General features: G+C 53.2%; 3 protein-coding genes across 3 annotated transcripts in view; 1 reads left to right on the plus strand and 2 right to left on the minus strand.

Annotated features, from left to right (window-relative positions):
• Positions 1-12,774, minus strand: part of TSPEAR (thrombospondin type laminin G domain and EAR repeats) — a 217,830-nt gene that overhangs the window by 92,389 nt on the left and 112,667 nt on the right. The gene's annotated exons all lie outside the window — the stretch shown is intronic.
• Positions 1,522-2,829, minus strand: LOC101139701 (keratin-associated protein 10-6-like). The gene has a single exon (XM_055373720.1). It carries the CDS (start codon positions 2,798-2,800, stop codon positions 1,793-1,795), a length of 1,008 nt encoding a protein of 335 aa, XP_055229695.1. The 5' UTR covers positions 2,801-2,829; the 3' UTR covers positions 1,522-1,792.
• On the plus strand, positions 10,875-12,503 carry LOC109024494 (keratin-associated protein 10-7). The gene has a single exon (XM_019017853.3). The coding sequence runs from the start codon at positions 10,934-10,936 to the stop codon at positions 12,059-12,061; it is 1,128 nt and encodes a 375-aa protein (XP_018873398.3). The 5' UTR covers positions 10,875-10,933; the 3' UTR covers positions 12,062-12,503.

Here is a 12,774-nt window from a genome sequence, read left to right on the forward strand (position 1 = left end):
GAAGCAGAAGACACATCGAATGAGGACCCAGAGCAGGGGTCAGAGGTGAGACCCCCCCACCAGGAGGTGTCCTCCCTGGGGATGGCCAGACAGGCTGGGTCCTGTCAGTGCCTCGGACGAGGGCAGGTGGGGACAATGACAAACATGGAGGAGGTCAGAGAACCAGCCCCGGGCCCTCCACCTGGCTCTCTGTTCTGACCTTGTAGCCATCAGTGGGCACAGTGAGGTGGGTGGGGCTCAGACACGCATGTGTGGGGAGCCCCTCCCCAGGATGGTCCTGGAGCCCTAGGATGAAGGCTCGGCCCCTGCCAGCTACCCAGAGAACCAGGGCAGGAAGAAAACATCTCTGCCCCTGGAGGCCCTCATTTGTCCCTTCATGGGGACCTGGCTTTGCTTCCAAGGAGGTGGACAAGGCTGTATCAGTTTGGCCTCCGGCCCTGGGGACGGCTGCTGCTGGCTGTCCTGGGTGGTCTGCCTCGAGAGGAATGAGGGAGGCGGCTGTGCTGACCACAGACAGCTCCATGGGGTGGGACTCCGGGAGGTCCTGGTGCTGGGGCTGGTGGCCTCTGGCATTGACATGCAAGGGTCATTTGCTGGGGCAGGAGGCAGACCTGCACTCTCAAATGCACACAGCGACCTGGCAGAAAGAGTGCAGCGGCTCGTACCACTCGCCCAACGCAGCATCCTGGACCACGTCTGAGTGCCAGAGCAGAGGGTGGCAGGCAGAGCCGAAGGCTATTTGGAGAGATCTAGGAGGCTGGGGGTGTGGGGACAGGGTCCTCGGGGTCAGAGTCCAGGACCATGGGACCAGGAGGGAGCCAGGACCCTGAATCTCTAGGCGAGGCCGCATGGGGCAGGGGGGCCCACAGGCTTGGTTAGTGGGTGCCATGGTCCCTGCCCATCTGTGTTCTCGCCAGCGATGCCTGAGCAATGGGTATTCCAGAACCCCACGAATACTGGGCTGCTGGGCTGGAGTCCTGGGGGAGGGTGTGGTCCCCATGTCTTACTGTGGAGGAGACAAGGGCTGTAGTGACGGGCACTGTGGTCCATAGCTGGTCTCCCCAGGGGTAACAGGAGGGGTGAGGCTGCTGGCTGCAGCTAGGCCCCGGGTGGGCTACCCCAGGCCTGGGGGGCAGCCATGGAGCAGGGGAGGGTGAATGTGGCTCAGGGAACCAGAGCTGCTGCCAGGGTCCACTTTGTCCCAAAACTCCTGGCCTTAGTTCCAGAGGCAGCTTCCCTAAGATGGGCCGGAGGGCCACGTGCTGGGATTGGGGGCCCACAGGGCTAAGAGGGAGACTGGCCTTCAGGGTTCATAGAGGCCAGCACCAGGCGGCATTGCTTCCTGCCTCATCCCATGCCCCTCGGGGGTCCACAGACAGGATGGAAGGTCGACAGAGACAGAGGGGTGGAGCCAGGCCTGCTGGGGGTCAGGACTCTCCCTGCAGTCAGGGGTGGCATCACTTCCCACCTCACCCTGTGCCCCCCGGGGGGTCCACAGACAGGACAGAGGTTGGTGTGAGACAGAGGCGGCTTTATTAGAACTAGAGGGGGTGCTGCCCAGGGTGGAACCAGGCCTGCTGGGGGTTAGTTCTGCAGAACTTGGGTCTGGGGGAGCAGCTGGGGTCTCTCATGCAGCCAGCATCTGGGAAGGACAGGGGGAGCATCCTGGTCCCTAAGACAAAGAGCCTGCCCCATCTTCTGAGGGTGTCAAAGCCAGAGAGGGCAGAGCTGGCTGGGGCAGCTGGGAGGTCAGCCCCTGGTGGGAGGGGACTCTGGATCACATCCAGGGCTGTCAGCAGCTGGACTTCTGGCCAGAGCAGAGGCTGTAGCAGGCAGGGCGGGAGCACACGGGGCGGCAGAGGAGGGAAACACAGGAGGCCGTGCGGCAGCAGCTGGGCTGGCAGGAGGAGGCAGAGGCACCGCAGGAGGGGATGGGCACGCAGCAGGTGGACTTGCACACGGGGTGGCAGAGGAGGGACACGGAGGAGGAGGGTCTGCAGCAGGAGGCGGTGCAGCAAGCAGGCTGGCAGCTAGACTGCTGGCAGCATGAAGTGGAAGCCCCAGAGCAGATGGGCACACAGCAGGTGTGCTGGCAGGGGGAGGCGGTGCAGCAAGCTGGCTGGCAGCTAGACTGCTGGCAGCATGAAGTGGAAGCCCCAGAGCAGACAGGCACACAGCAGGTGTGCTGGCAGGGGGAGGAGGTGCAGCAAGCTGGCTGGCAGCTAGACTGCTGGCAGCATGAAGAGGAATACTCAGAACAGGTGGGCACATAGCACACAGGCTTGCAGCAAACAGGCACACAGCAGGACTGCTGGCAGGAGGAAGAGGCACAGCAAGCTGGCTGGCAGCTAGACTGCTGGCAGCATGAAGAGGAATCCTCAGAGCAGGTGGGCACACAGCATACAGGCTTGCAGCAGACGGGCACGCAGCAGACGGGCTTGCAGCAGACGGGCATGCAGCAGGCCTGCTGGCAGGGGGAGGAGGTGCAGCAAGCTGGCTGGCAGCTAGACTGCTGGCAGCATGAGGGTGTGCAGGAGCTGGTGCAGCCTGATTGGCAGGGGCTGGGCTCACAGGCCACCTGGCAGCAGGGGCTGGACGCACAGCTCACTGGGGTGCAGACCAGGGTCAGGCAGGGGGCCGGGGCGCAGCAGCTGGGGGTGCAGCAGGGGGGCTCACAGCAGCTCTCTGGGCAGTCGTCCACCTGCCAGGAGTCGGAGCAAGAGTCACAGGAACCAGGAAGGCAGACGCGGCTGCCATAGCTCAGGTTGCTGGAGCAGACGGACATGGTGGACGCGGCCATAGCGGGGTTGAACTGGCGGAGGGTGAGGGAGTGGGTGAGGGAGTGAGCCTGTGAGGTGCTGAGGCTCTCGGGCTTTTATTCCCCCTGGCCTTGTCGTCCCCGGGCCCACAGCTTCCCCTTCCGTGTTGCCGAGAGCTGGAGTCTGCCGGGATTAGGGGTGTTTGTTCGCCCGTGATGTGGGCCAGCTCATAAATCTCCCATCACATCTGGGCTGTGTTCCATCCCATGTGGATCCCTGGGGGCAGGAATTGGGTGGAGCCTGGTCCCAGCTGGGTTCTGGGAGCTGGGAGAGCCACAGGCCACGGCATCGTCCACCCCTGGCCCCAGCAGCCCCGGGACACAGAGTCCCTCTGCAGGAAGCCGGCCTCAGGAAGTATCCTTGTGTGAAAACCCCTCATCCAGCGTGGTCCTTCCCCCATCACGGGACACAGGACTGTGGCCATCTTCTGAGGGACAACCTGGGGCCCAGGAGCCTTCATTGACCTGCCCTGGGCCATGGCATGGTGGGGGTGGGGGGCAGCTGTAACTGTGCCCAGACCTCTTGGCTTTGAGCTCTGCACGACTTCTCATCCCCACAGCCTCTTCACCTCCTGCCCTGTTTCGTGTCCACCTCGTCTTTGTGTTTTGGAGGCAGCAGGACCTGTGTGTTCCAGGGCAAGGACGGTGGGCTTGGCCCCTCCCTGCTTGGACAGCATGACAGCCTTCTGGGCTGTGGTTTTGGGTTCTGAACCTGCAGAGTAACCGTGCTGAGCAGCGGGCAGTCAGCAGCCCTCGTCCCCGCCTGGGGTGGCTCCTCTGTGTGCTCTGCTTCTCCGAGGCTGCCCATCAGCCCCCACCCAGCCTCCTGCTGGGCCCATTTCCCAGCCCTGTCTTCCAAGCCCTGTGCCAGGCCTCTTAGTGTCACCACCTTAAAATTAAGGGACATCTGTCCAAAGAACCCGCACAGAAGACACAAAATGGGTCCATGAGAAGTTGATCTCACCGCAAACCCATTGCCAGTGTAAACGAAACATAAAACCTAAGCCCCTCAACTGACTAAATGGATCCCATCTTGGCCATGGGGACCCCCGAAAAACTGCGTTCCTGGCCATGACAGGAAGGGAGGTCAGACAGGCCTCATTACACTCCCTCCCTTTAGGGTTTAGACACAACCACTACCCAGCACTAAAGTTAAAATAGAGACAATAAGACCCACAGAGCAGACTCTGGCAATAAGATATCAAATTACAAACAGGACCTCAGGCCGCGCCAGGCAAGGGACAAGCCGCGTGCCCTACACTGAGAGGACGGACTCTGCTCTCGCGCCACAGCTGCTGCTTTTTCTGCAGCGGCTAAACACTCACTGGCCCCGCGATGAGGATGAGCAAGATTCAAACGACTGCAGCTCATCCACCTGCAGACGCCAACTGACCACGTTCCACAGCCATGACCACAGCTCTGACTGGGCAGGAGACTGACTTCAGGAACCTCCTCCTGATAAGGGACCCCCAACCATGGACCGGCTCCAGCCGGTTTACAGAGGCTGTGCACTGGAGTGCCTCTGTGTCCTGAGAAGACTTGTGAGGTTTAGGGCCTCATTGCAACCCATTGACATGATAAGACTCCACCCTGTAAGAAGTACATTTCAAGTGGTCCGTATTCAGAAAACAGGCCCTGGCAAGTCCAGGCAGCTCCCTTGCAGATGTGACAAGCCACACAGTACAGACATCTGGGAAGAGTGATAAGACTCACAGAAGTCAGAGGGGAGGAAAAAAAGTGACAGATGGCTAACATAAAAGGAAAGAAACTTTTGCCATTGAGAAATCAAATGTAAAGTGGGGAAGGGGACAAGATGTAACCTTATAAGGGGATAATGAAACTTAGGTGACGTCCAGGAAGCCTGTGACCCCACAGTACGCAGGCTGCGAGGAACTGGGGGAGGGACCTGCACACTAGGGGATAAATTGCTCATTGAAAGTGTGCTGCGTGTGCCCGCCCATCAGACACCGGATCTTGCAAGACCGCCATTAAAGTCTCACTTTCACTGTTCTTCATGTCTCTACGTCCATTCTTTGGATTTGGACGGGTAAGTGTGTTTCTCACAACCCCAGAGTGAAAACAGGTCGTATGTTACATGCATGTTTGTTCAGTTCCTCCTTCGTGAATATTCACTATTCCTCCATAACCTATTGCACATGTGTATTCAGCCAACCTGGTCAGCGTGGAGCTCCTGCCCCAGCCCCTCCTCCTGGCTCTGGTCTTGGCCAGAGGCTGTGCTTCCCGGCCTGCAGGATGGCTTTCTTGCAGGCTGTGCCCCTTTAGAAGAAACAAAGTCTCCTCTTTTTTTCCAAACTTACGGATCTGTGATTTTTTTTTTTTTTTTGAGATGGAGTCTCACTCTGTTGCCCAGGCTGGAGCGCAGTGGTACGATCTCAGCTCACCGCAGCCTCCACCTCCTGGTTCAAGCAATTCTCCTGCCTCAGCCTCCCGAGTAGCTGGGATTACAGGCATAAGCCACCATGCCTGGCTAATTTTTGTATTTTTAGAAGAGACAGGGTTTCACCATGTTGACCAGGCTGGTCTCAAACTCTTGACCTCAAGTGATCCACCTACCTTGGCCTCCCAAACATGCTAGGATTACAGGCCTGAGCCATTGCACCTGGCCAGATGGTGATTTTTTTAAATGAACACAAGCAGTCACCCAATTCTCTTCTCAGGAAGCGCTACTTTCACCCATTTATTCTCTTTCTCTCTGTATCTCTCCATCTCTCTCTGTCTCTGTCTGTCTGCCTCTTCCGTATATGCACACACACAGCCCATTCTCATTATTCCCAGAGGTTCTGTTCTATACAGTCTCCACCAGCACCGAATAACCAAATACCGAACCACTGCTCCTACAGGAAGCACAGGGTTATGGTCTCATGAGCCTCTGATCACAGCATTCCCATCATCCAATCAATGCATAGACATGTCTTATGAATGCTTCTGTCTAAAGACACCTTATTGAATCTATATAGTTGATTTATCAACACTGAGCCCCAGCCAACAGCCCTACAGAGCCTGAATGAAGTTGGTTGAACACATGTGTTTTCTCTGTAAGACGTGCTGGAGCCTTCTGAGCTCCGGACACCCAGCAGCATAGCAGCACTGCACTGGGGCACTTTAAACAACAAGATCAGAGCATCGTGGAGGAACGTGCGGCACTGAGGAGAACATAACAAGGACACCTGTTTACCATATGCGAGCTGAGACAGGAAAGCAAAACATCACCTCATTCTATTATGTGTATGTGTAAACATATATGCACATACACATACATACATATAATGCCTCTGTACACATAAATTTTTAAAATGCAAATTATGTCATACTCTACCCACTATGTTTTTGTAAACATGGAGCTCCTTTCCTATGAATACATAATGATCTCTGTCTTGTTTACAGCTGCAAAGAATTCCATGTGGTCTGTGTGTTCATTTTCTATTGCTGTGGAACAAAGTACCACAAGCTTAGTGGCTTCAAATAACACACATTTATCATCTCAGTTTCTGTGGGTCAGGAGTCCAGGCACAGTTAAATTGGGGTCTCTGTAGGGCTGTATCGGAGTGTCTCATCTGAAGGTTCAGTTGGAGAAGGATCCACTTCCAAGCTCATGTGACTGTTGGCAGAACTCAGTTCCTTGTAGCTTCTTGGACTAAGTGCCTCAGTTTGTCACCAGCTGTCAACTGGAGGCTGCCATCATCTCTTTCCATGCGGCCTCAATGGGCAGCTCGCAATGTGCTGGCTTTTTCACAGCCAGCCAGGGAGACAGAGTCCTCCCAAGACAAGCATTATGACCTTATGTAATGGGATCATGCACATCCCATCACCGTCTCTGTGCTCCTTGTGTCTATACACGTGTCACAGTCCCAACCACACTCAAGGGGTGTGGGGCACACAGCCAATGACCACTAGGAGGTGAGGGACATGGGGCCACCCTAGAGTCTGTCTCCCGCTGTCTGGACAATCTCATGGCTGTGATACCTTTGCACATACCTTGTATCCACCCAGGAGTATCTGCAGGATGCTTGCTTAGTGATTCAGGCTCAAAGGCATGAGGTTTTGAATTTTGATCTGTAGCAGCAAACTCCCTGCCAAAGCCGTGGAGCGTCCTCAGCCCAGCAGCAAGTCATCTGGGTAGTTTGCCCACACCCTCGCCAACCCATATTGGGAACATCAATGGTTTTCATTTTTTCCAATATAAAAAATGATATCATATGGCCATTAAATTTGTTTTATCTCATTTTAAATGGGGCTGAGCATGTTTTCTCATTTAAGAACCATGTATATTTCTTTCAATTGTCTCTGTATCCTTTGCTCACTTTCTGTTATGTTGCTGTTATTGATCTTAATAACTCGTGGGAGCTCTTTGGATATTAAGCAAATTAGCCCTTTCTCTGATATACGGATAGGAAATGTGTTTCCCATATTGTTGTCTTTTGACTTGGTTTATAATGTTTTCTCTCCTGCAATTTAAAAATTTTTATGTAATTAGTTTTATCGGTTTTTTAAATGGCTTCGGTGTTTTACTCAAAACTTAGAATAGCCCTTTCCACTCTGAGATGATTTTTCTTTCCCTTCCTATCATTATTGACAGGTGTATTAACATCCCCCACTATGATTTTCCCTTTTCTCTATTTCTACTTTTAGCTCTGCCAGTTAAAAAAATTAAAAAAGTTTTTTATTTTAATTTTTTAATTTTATATTTTAAGCTATGTAATTAGATACATGCAAATTTAGAATTGTTACATCTTCCTGGTAGGTTGACTCTTTTAGCTTTATACATTTCTTTCTTCATCTCTATTGCTCTAAAATCTACTTTTTTCTGATATTCATAAGTCACACTAGCATTTTAGTTAGTGTTTGTGTGGTGTATTTTCTTCCATCTTGTTACTTTCAAGCTTTCTGTGCTCTTTTTCTTTCTTTCTTTTTTTTTTTTTTTTTTTTTTTTTTTTGGTGGAGTCTCACTCTTATCGCCCAGGCTGGAGGGCAGTGGTGCGATCTCGGCTCACTGCAACTTCCACCTCCTGGGTTCAAGCGATTCTCCTGCCTCAGCCTCCCAAGTAGCTGAGATTACAGGCACCCACCACCATGCCCGGCTAATTTTGTATTTTTAGTAGAGACGGGGCTTTACCATGTTTGCCAGGCTGGTCTCAAACTCCTGACCTCAGGTGATCTGCCTGCCCCAGCCTCCCACAGTGCTGGGATTACAGGTGGGAGCCACAGCACCTGGCCTCTATGCTCTTGTATTCAGGCTCTGTATCTTGTAAGCAGCATGTAGTTAGGTTTTCTACGTTTTATTCAGACCAACAATATATTTTAATTGGAATATCTGATACTTTATTGACTGATGATTTAGTTTATATCTATCTGCCATCTGATTGTACAATTTCTATTTGTCCCAATTTTTTAACGCTTCTTTTAAAAATCACTTCCTGTCTATTTTGGATTAATCAAGTATTTTTTATTATTTATTTTCCCTCTTCTGTTCTAGTCATTATTCATGAGATACGGCAAGGCTTCTCTTCAAACAGGCTGCTCAACCTTTTGTTCTTTAATTCCTAGTACCCCCGCCCCCTCTCTTCTCCTTTTCTTCTTTCTGACTTTACTACATGCCCAGGCATGCCGCAGCATCACTGGCATTATCAGCACCAGCTCGCATTCCGTTCTGTATTTAGGAAAAGACTGGCTCTCTAGTATCCCGTAGATGACCCCTTCCTCCTCTCCCGTCTCTCCCATTATGCATCCATTTTATCTAAGAAAGTTTAAATGTTTAGCCAATCGGGTCTAGTTTAAATTGTGCGGCGCAACCCCAGCCAATGGGGAAAGGACACAGGGGCAGGATCATGTTAGGAATAAAAACTTCTAACTCTCCTTTGTTCTGTGTGCTCTCGTGGCAACCAGCCATATGGGAGACACCCTCCTGCACAGACATAAATTTGCTTTGCTGAGAAATCCTTTGTCTCAGTGCTCGTTTTTTCTTATGACTCTGAGCCTTATTTCTAACATTATTGATTATACATTGATAGTTTTTACTATCTCTTCAGTGGTCACTTTAGAGATTATAGCACACATTCTTAGATTATTCAAGTGTAACATATGTCAGCACTTCCACCGCTTCCAAAACAATGCTGAAACCTTAGAAAACTTTCACTCCATTTATCCTTCTCACCTTTTATTGTTAATGTCATCATGCATTACTTTTCTACTTCTAGTTTAGACCCCACAAGAGATTATAAATATAATCATATTACCCTTTCCGATCCTCCTGGTTCCTTCCTGCATTTTTATCCTTCCGTCATCCTGCCTACAAAAATCCCCTTTCATAGTTACTGTAGAGTAGGCCTGCTCGTGTTCAGTTTGCTCAGTTGTTATCCAGAATCGTTTTGTTTCATTTTTCACCTTTGAACAATGTCCTTCCTGGTTTAGAATTCTAGGTTTGCAGTGATTTTCTTTCAGCTCTTTAAAGATGTCATTCTATTACCTTTAGTTTCTTCAACAGCTCTTTTAGGAGAGCTTTAAAGGAATCATTTTTAAAACATTTTGTTCAGCTTTTCAAGTTGTTCTCAGCAGGAGTATATGTCTGACATAGCTACTTTGTCCCACATGGAAGCAGAGGCCCCCATTCTCTCTCTCTCTCTCTCTCTCTCAATGTACTTCCATCCCATAGGACCAGATCCTGTACCTCTGGAGGGACCAGGCCATGCTCAAATTTATATTATTTTTATAGTTCAAAATATACAGAAAGACAATTCATCCCACCATGTTACTGAATTTCTAGCCCTCTGAGGCCTTTTGTACTTTTCCTAAATCCCCTAGGAGTTAAGAGGCCTGGACTGGGAAACACAGATAGAGACACAGGACACCCTGAGCCTCTGAGACTTGCCTGGGCATTAAACCCCACCAGAAGGGCCCCTGGAGCCCTCTCCCCTGGGTAGGGGCCACTTCTCTGGGCTGCATGCATGCTGGGCTATGGCTGCTCATCACTGACATCACCAGGCACCAAGCCGCCCACCTCCCTCCCTGGTGGGGTCCACAGTCAGGGTTACTACCCCTTCACCTTCACATTCTCAGCACCTGGTGCAATTTCTAGCACATGGGAGGACTCACTGCATCATGAATAAAATGAATGCTTGAGAAGTAAAAGTATCGGATACAATTGGAAACATTTAGCAGAAACAACCAAAAAGATGTGGTGGCCAATTGGATATTATTTGCAGAAGAAATGGAGACTTAGATCAGATGTCTAGCTGGGGTGACCAAGGACTTAGTTGGCAATCAAGAAAATACACCGCAAGCGAAAGCAGTGCTTGCTGCTTTTCACACGGCAGTGCTGTTGAGAGTGGCTGTGCTTTTTGCGGAGGAGATGCATTAGGTGTTCTGGGTTAGACTTACAGGTTTGCAGTGCTTGGGATAAAACCAAATGGAAATGGGGGCCCCATACAGGGATCTGGGGCCTCCCTAAGTGACCAGATGGAAGAGGGGGTGCACGGCCCCCCAGGAACTACTGTGAACCTGATGGGAAATGGCTCACACCACTGTCCACCCTTTCCCGTTTGCCACTTGCTCTAAAGCCCTTGGGGGGACTTCATGCACCAGAGAGAGTGTGGGGAGTCACTTCTAGGAATGTTCCACCCTCATGCCATCATTGACAGGGGCTTCTCTAGCCTGGCATTCCAGAAGCCACAGCCACCCAGACAAGCAGAGTCCCCTGGCGATGGCCCACAGGCGCTGGGATTAGGATGGATGGATCTCTCCTGCAGCCAGCACAGGCCCCCGGGACACTCTATTTGCAGACATTACACCCTGTCTACTTCAATATTATGCTCTGGAGCCAAAGGTAGGTGAGGGTGCATCAACGGAACCAAATATAGACTCGGGACTTTACAAACTGAACGGCATCTCATAGGACTAAACACGAAACTCGCACTAATAAGCGTTCTCTAGGTTTTAAACACAAACAAGGAAGGGGCGGGAGTTGTTGACACTCCAGCTGGGACAACAGGCCAGGGAGACATATAAAAGCCAACATCCCTGAGCACCTAACACACGGACTCACTCACTCACTCACTCACTCACCCACTCACTCCCATCTCCTCCAGCTCAATCCCCAGCATGGCCGCATCCACTACGTCCGTCTGCTCCAGCGACCTGAGCTACAGCAGCCGCGTCTGCCTTCCTGGTTCCTGTGACTCTTGCTCCGACTCCTGGCAGGTGGACGACTGCCCAGAGAGCTGCTGCGAGCCCCCCTGCTGCGCCCCCAGCTGCTGCGCCCCAGCCCCCTGCCTGAGCCTGGTCTGCACCCCAGTGAGCTGTGTGTCCAGCCCCTGCTGCCAAGTGACCTGTGAGCCCAGCCCCTGCCAATCAGGCTGCACCAGCTCCTGCACGCCCTCATGCTGCCAGCAGTCTAGCTGCCAGCTGGCTTGCTGCGCCTCCTCCCCCTGCCAGCAGGCCTGCTGCGTGCCCGTCTGCTGCAAGACTGTCTGCTGCAAGCCTGTGTGCTGTGTGCCCGTCTGCAGTGGGGATTCTTCATGCTGCCAGCAGCCTAGCTGCCAGTCAGCTTCCTGCACCTCCTCCCCCTGCCAGCAGGCCTGCTGTGTGCCCATCTGCTGCAAGCCTGTCTGCTCTGGGATTTCCTCTTCGTGCTGCCAGCAGTCTAGCTGTGTGAGCTGTGTGTCCAGCCCCTGCTGCCAGGCGGCCTGTGAGCCCAGCCCCTGCCAATCAGGCTGCATCAGCTCCTGCACGCCCTCGTGCTGCCAGCAGTCTAGCTGCCAGCCGGCTTGCTGCACCTCCTCCCCCTGCCAGCAGGCCTGCTGTGTGCCTGTCTGCTGCAAGCCCGTCTGCTGTGTGCCCACCTGCTCTGATGATTCCGGTTCATGCTGCCAGCCAGCTTGCTGCACCTCCTCCCAAAGCCAGCAGGGCTGCTGCGTGCCCGTCTGCTGTAAGCCTGTGTGCTGTGTGCCTGTCTGCTCTGGGGCTTCCACTTCATGCTGCCAGCAGTCTAGCTGCCAGCCGGCTTGCTGCACCACCTCCTGCTGCAGACCCTCCTCCTCCATGTCCCTCCTCTGCCGCCCCGTGTGCAGGCCCGCCTGCTGCGTGCCCGTCCCCTCCTGCTGCGCCCCCACCTCCTCCTGCCAGGCCAGCTGCTGCTGCCCAGCCTCCTGTGTGTCTCTCCTTTGCCGCCCCGCATGCTCCCGCCCGGCTTGCTGTGGCCCCACCTCAACCCAGAAGTCCAGCTGCTGAGTGATCTCCTTAAGATCATCCAAAGCCTGAGTGCTCACTGCCACCTGCACCCCTGGATTCTTTACCCTTGACGGCTCTCCACATCCCGCTCCTAAGCCCTGCAGTGGATGTCAGTGGTCAGCTGGCCATCCAGTGTGCGCTTCTCCTCCTAGAAGCAGCTCAGCTGTTTCTCCAAGTCTTGACTTTCCCCCAATTACCCAGCCCTGCTTCCCCAGCAACAGGTGGGCAGTGACCCCAGCAAGGCCAGCGGGTGCTTCCAGGCCATGGCCCGGTGTAGGGAGAAACAAGGGTAGACACGTACCAACTGTGGGTTTCTCGTCACTGTCCCAGCTCAGTGGCGAGCCCTGCTCCTCCCCTGCTGTGGGCCTGGGCCTCTTTCTCTGTCTTCCCTGACCACGGGAGCAGGTCAGACCCTTCTAATAAACTCCTTTCCTAAAAAGTACAACTGGAATTCATTCTTGTTGTTCACAACCAAAGACCCCTACCTGATGCCCCCCACCCGCGGGTGGTCCTGGGCTGCTCCCACGCCACAAGGTCCCTGTCCTTCCCAGGCGTCCTGGCAGCCCTGCACCAGCCTCACCACACGGATGTCCGAAGGGTAGGCAGGACTGAGGGATGGGAGAGGCGAGGGATCCAACAGCAGCGGCTGCCCTGGGTGGGGCTGCTTTGGGGCCTCCCCAGAAACTGGGTTGTGTCCAGCCCCTGGCTCCAGA

Source organism: Gorilla gorilla, chromosome 22 (genome assembly GCF_029281585.2).
Source record: "Gorilla gorilla gorilla isolate KB3781 chromosome 22, NHGRI_mGorGor1-v2.1_pri, whole genome shotgun sequence".
Taxonomy (NCBI): domain Eukaryota; kingdom Metazoa; phylum Chordata; class Mammalia; order Primates; family Hominidae; genus Gorilla; species Gorilla gorilla.

Excerpts from the sequence above, each read along its gene's own strand:
- LOC101139701 (XM_055373720.1), bottom strand. The coding sequence starts at position 2,800 with ATGGCCGCGTCCACCATGTCCGTCTGCTCCAGCAACCTGAGCTATGGC.
- LOC109024494 (XM_019017853.3), top strand. The coding sequence starts at position 10,934 with ATGGCCGCATCCACTACGTCCGTCTGCTCCAGCGACCTGAGCTACAGC.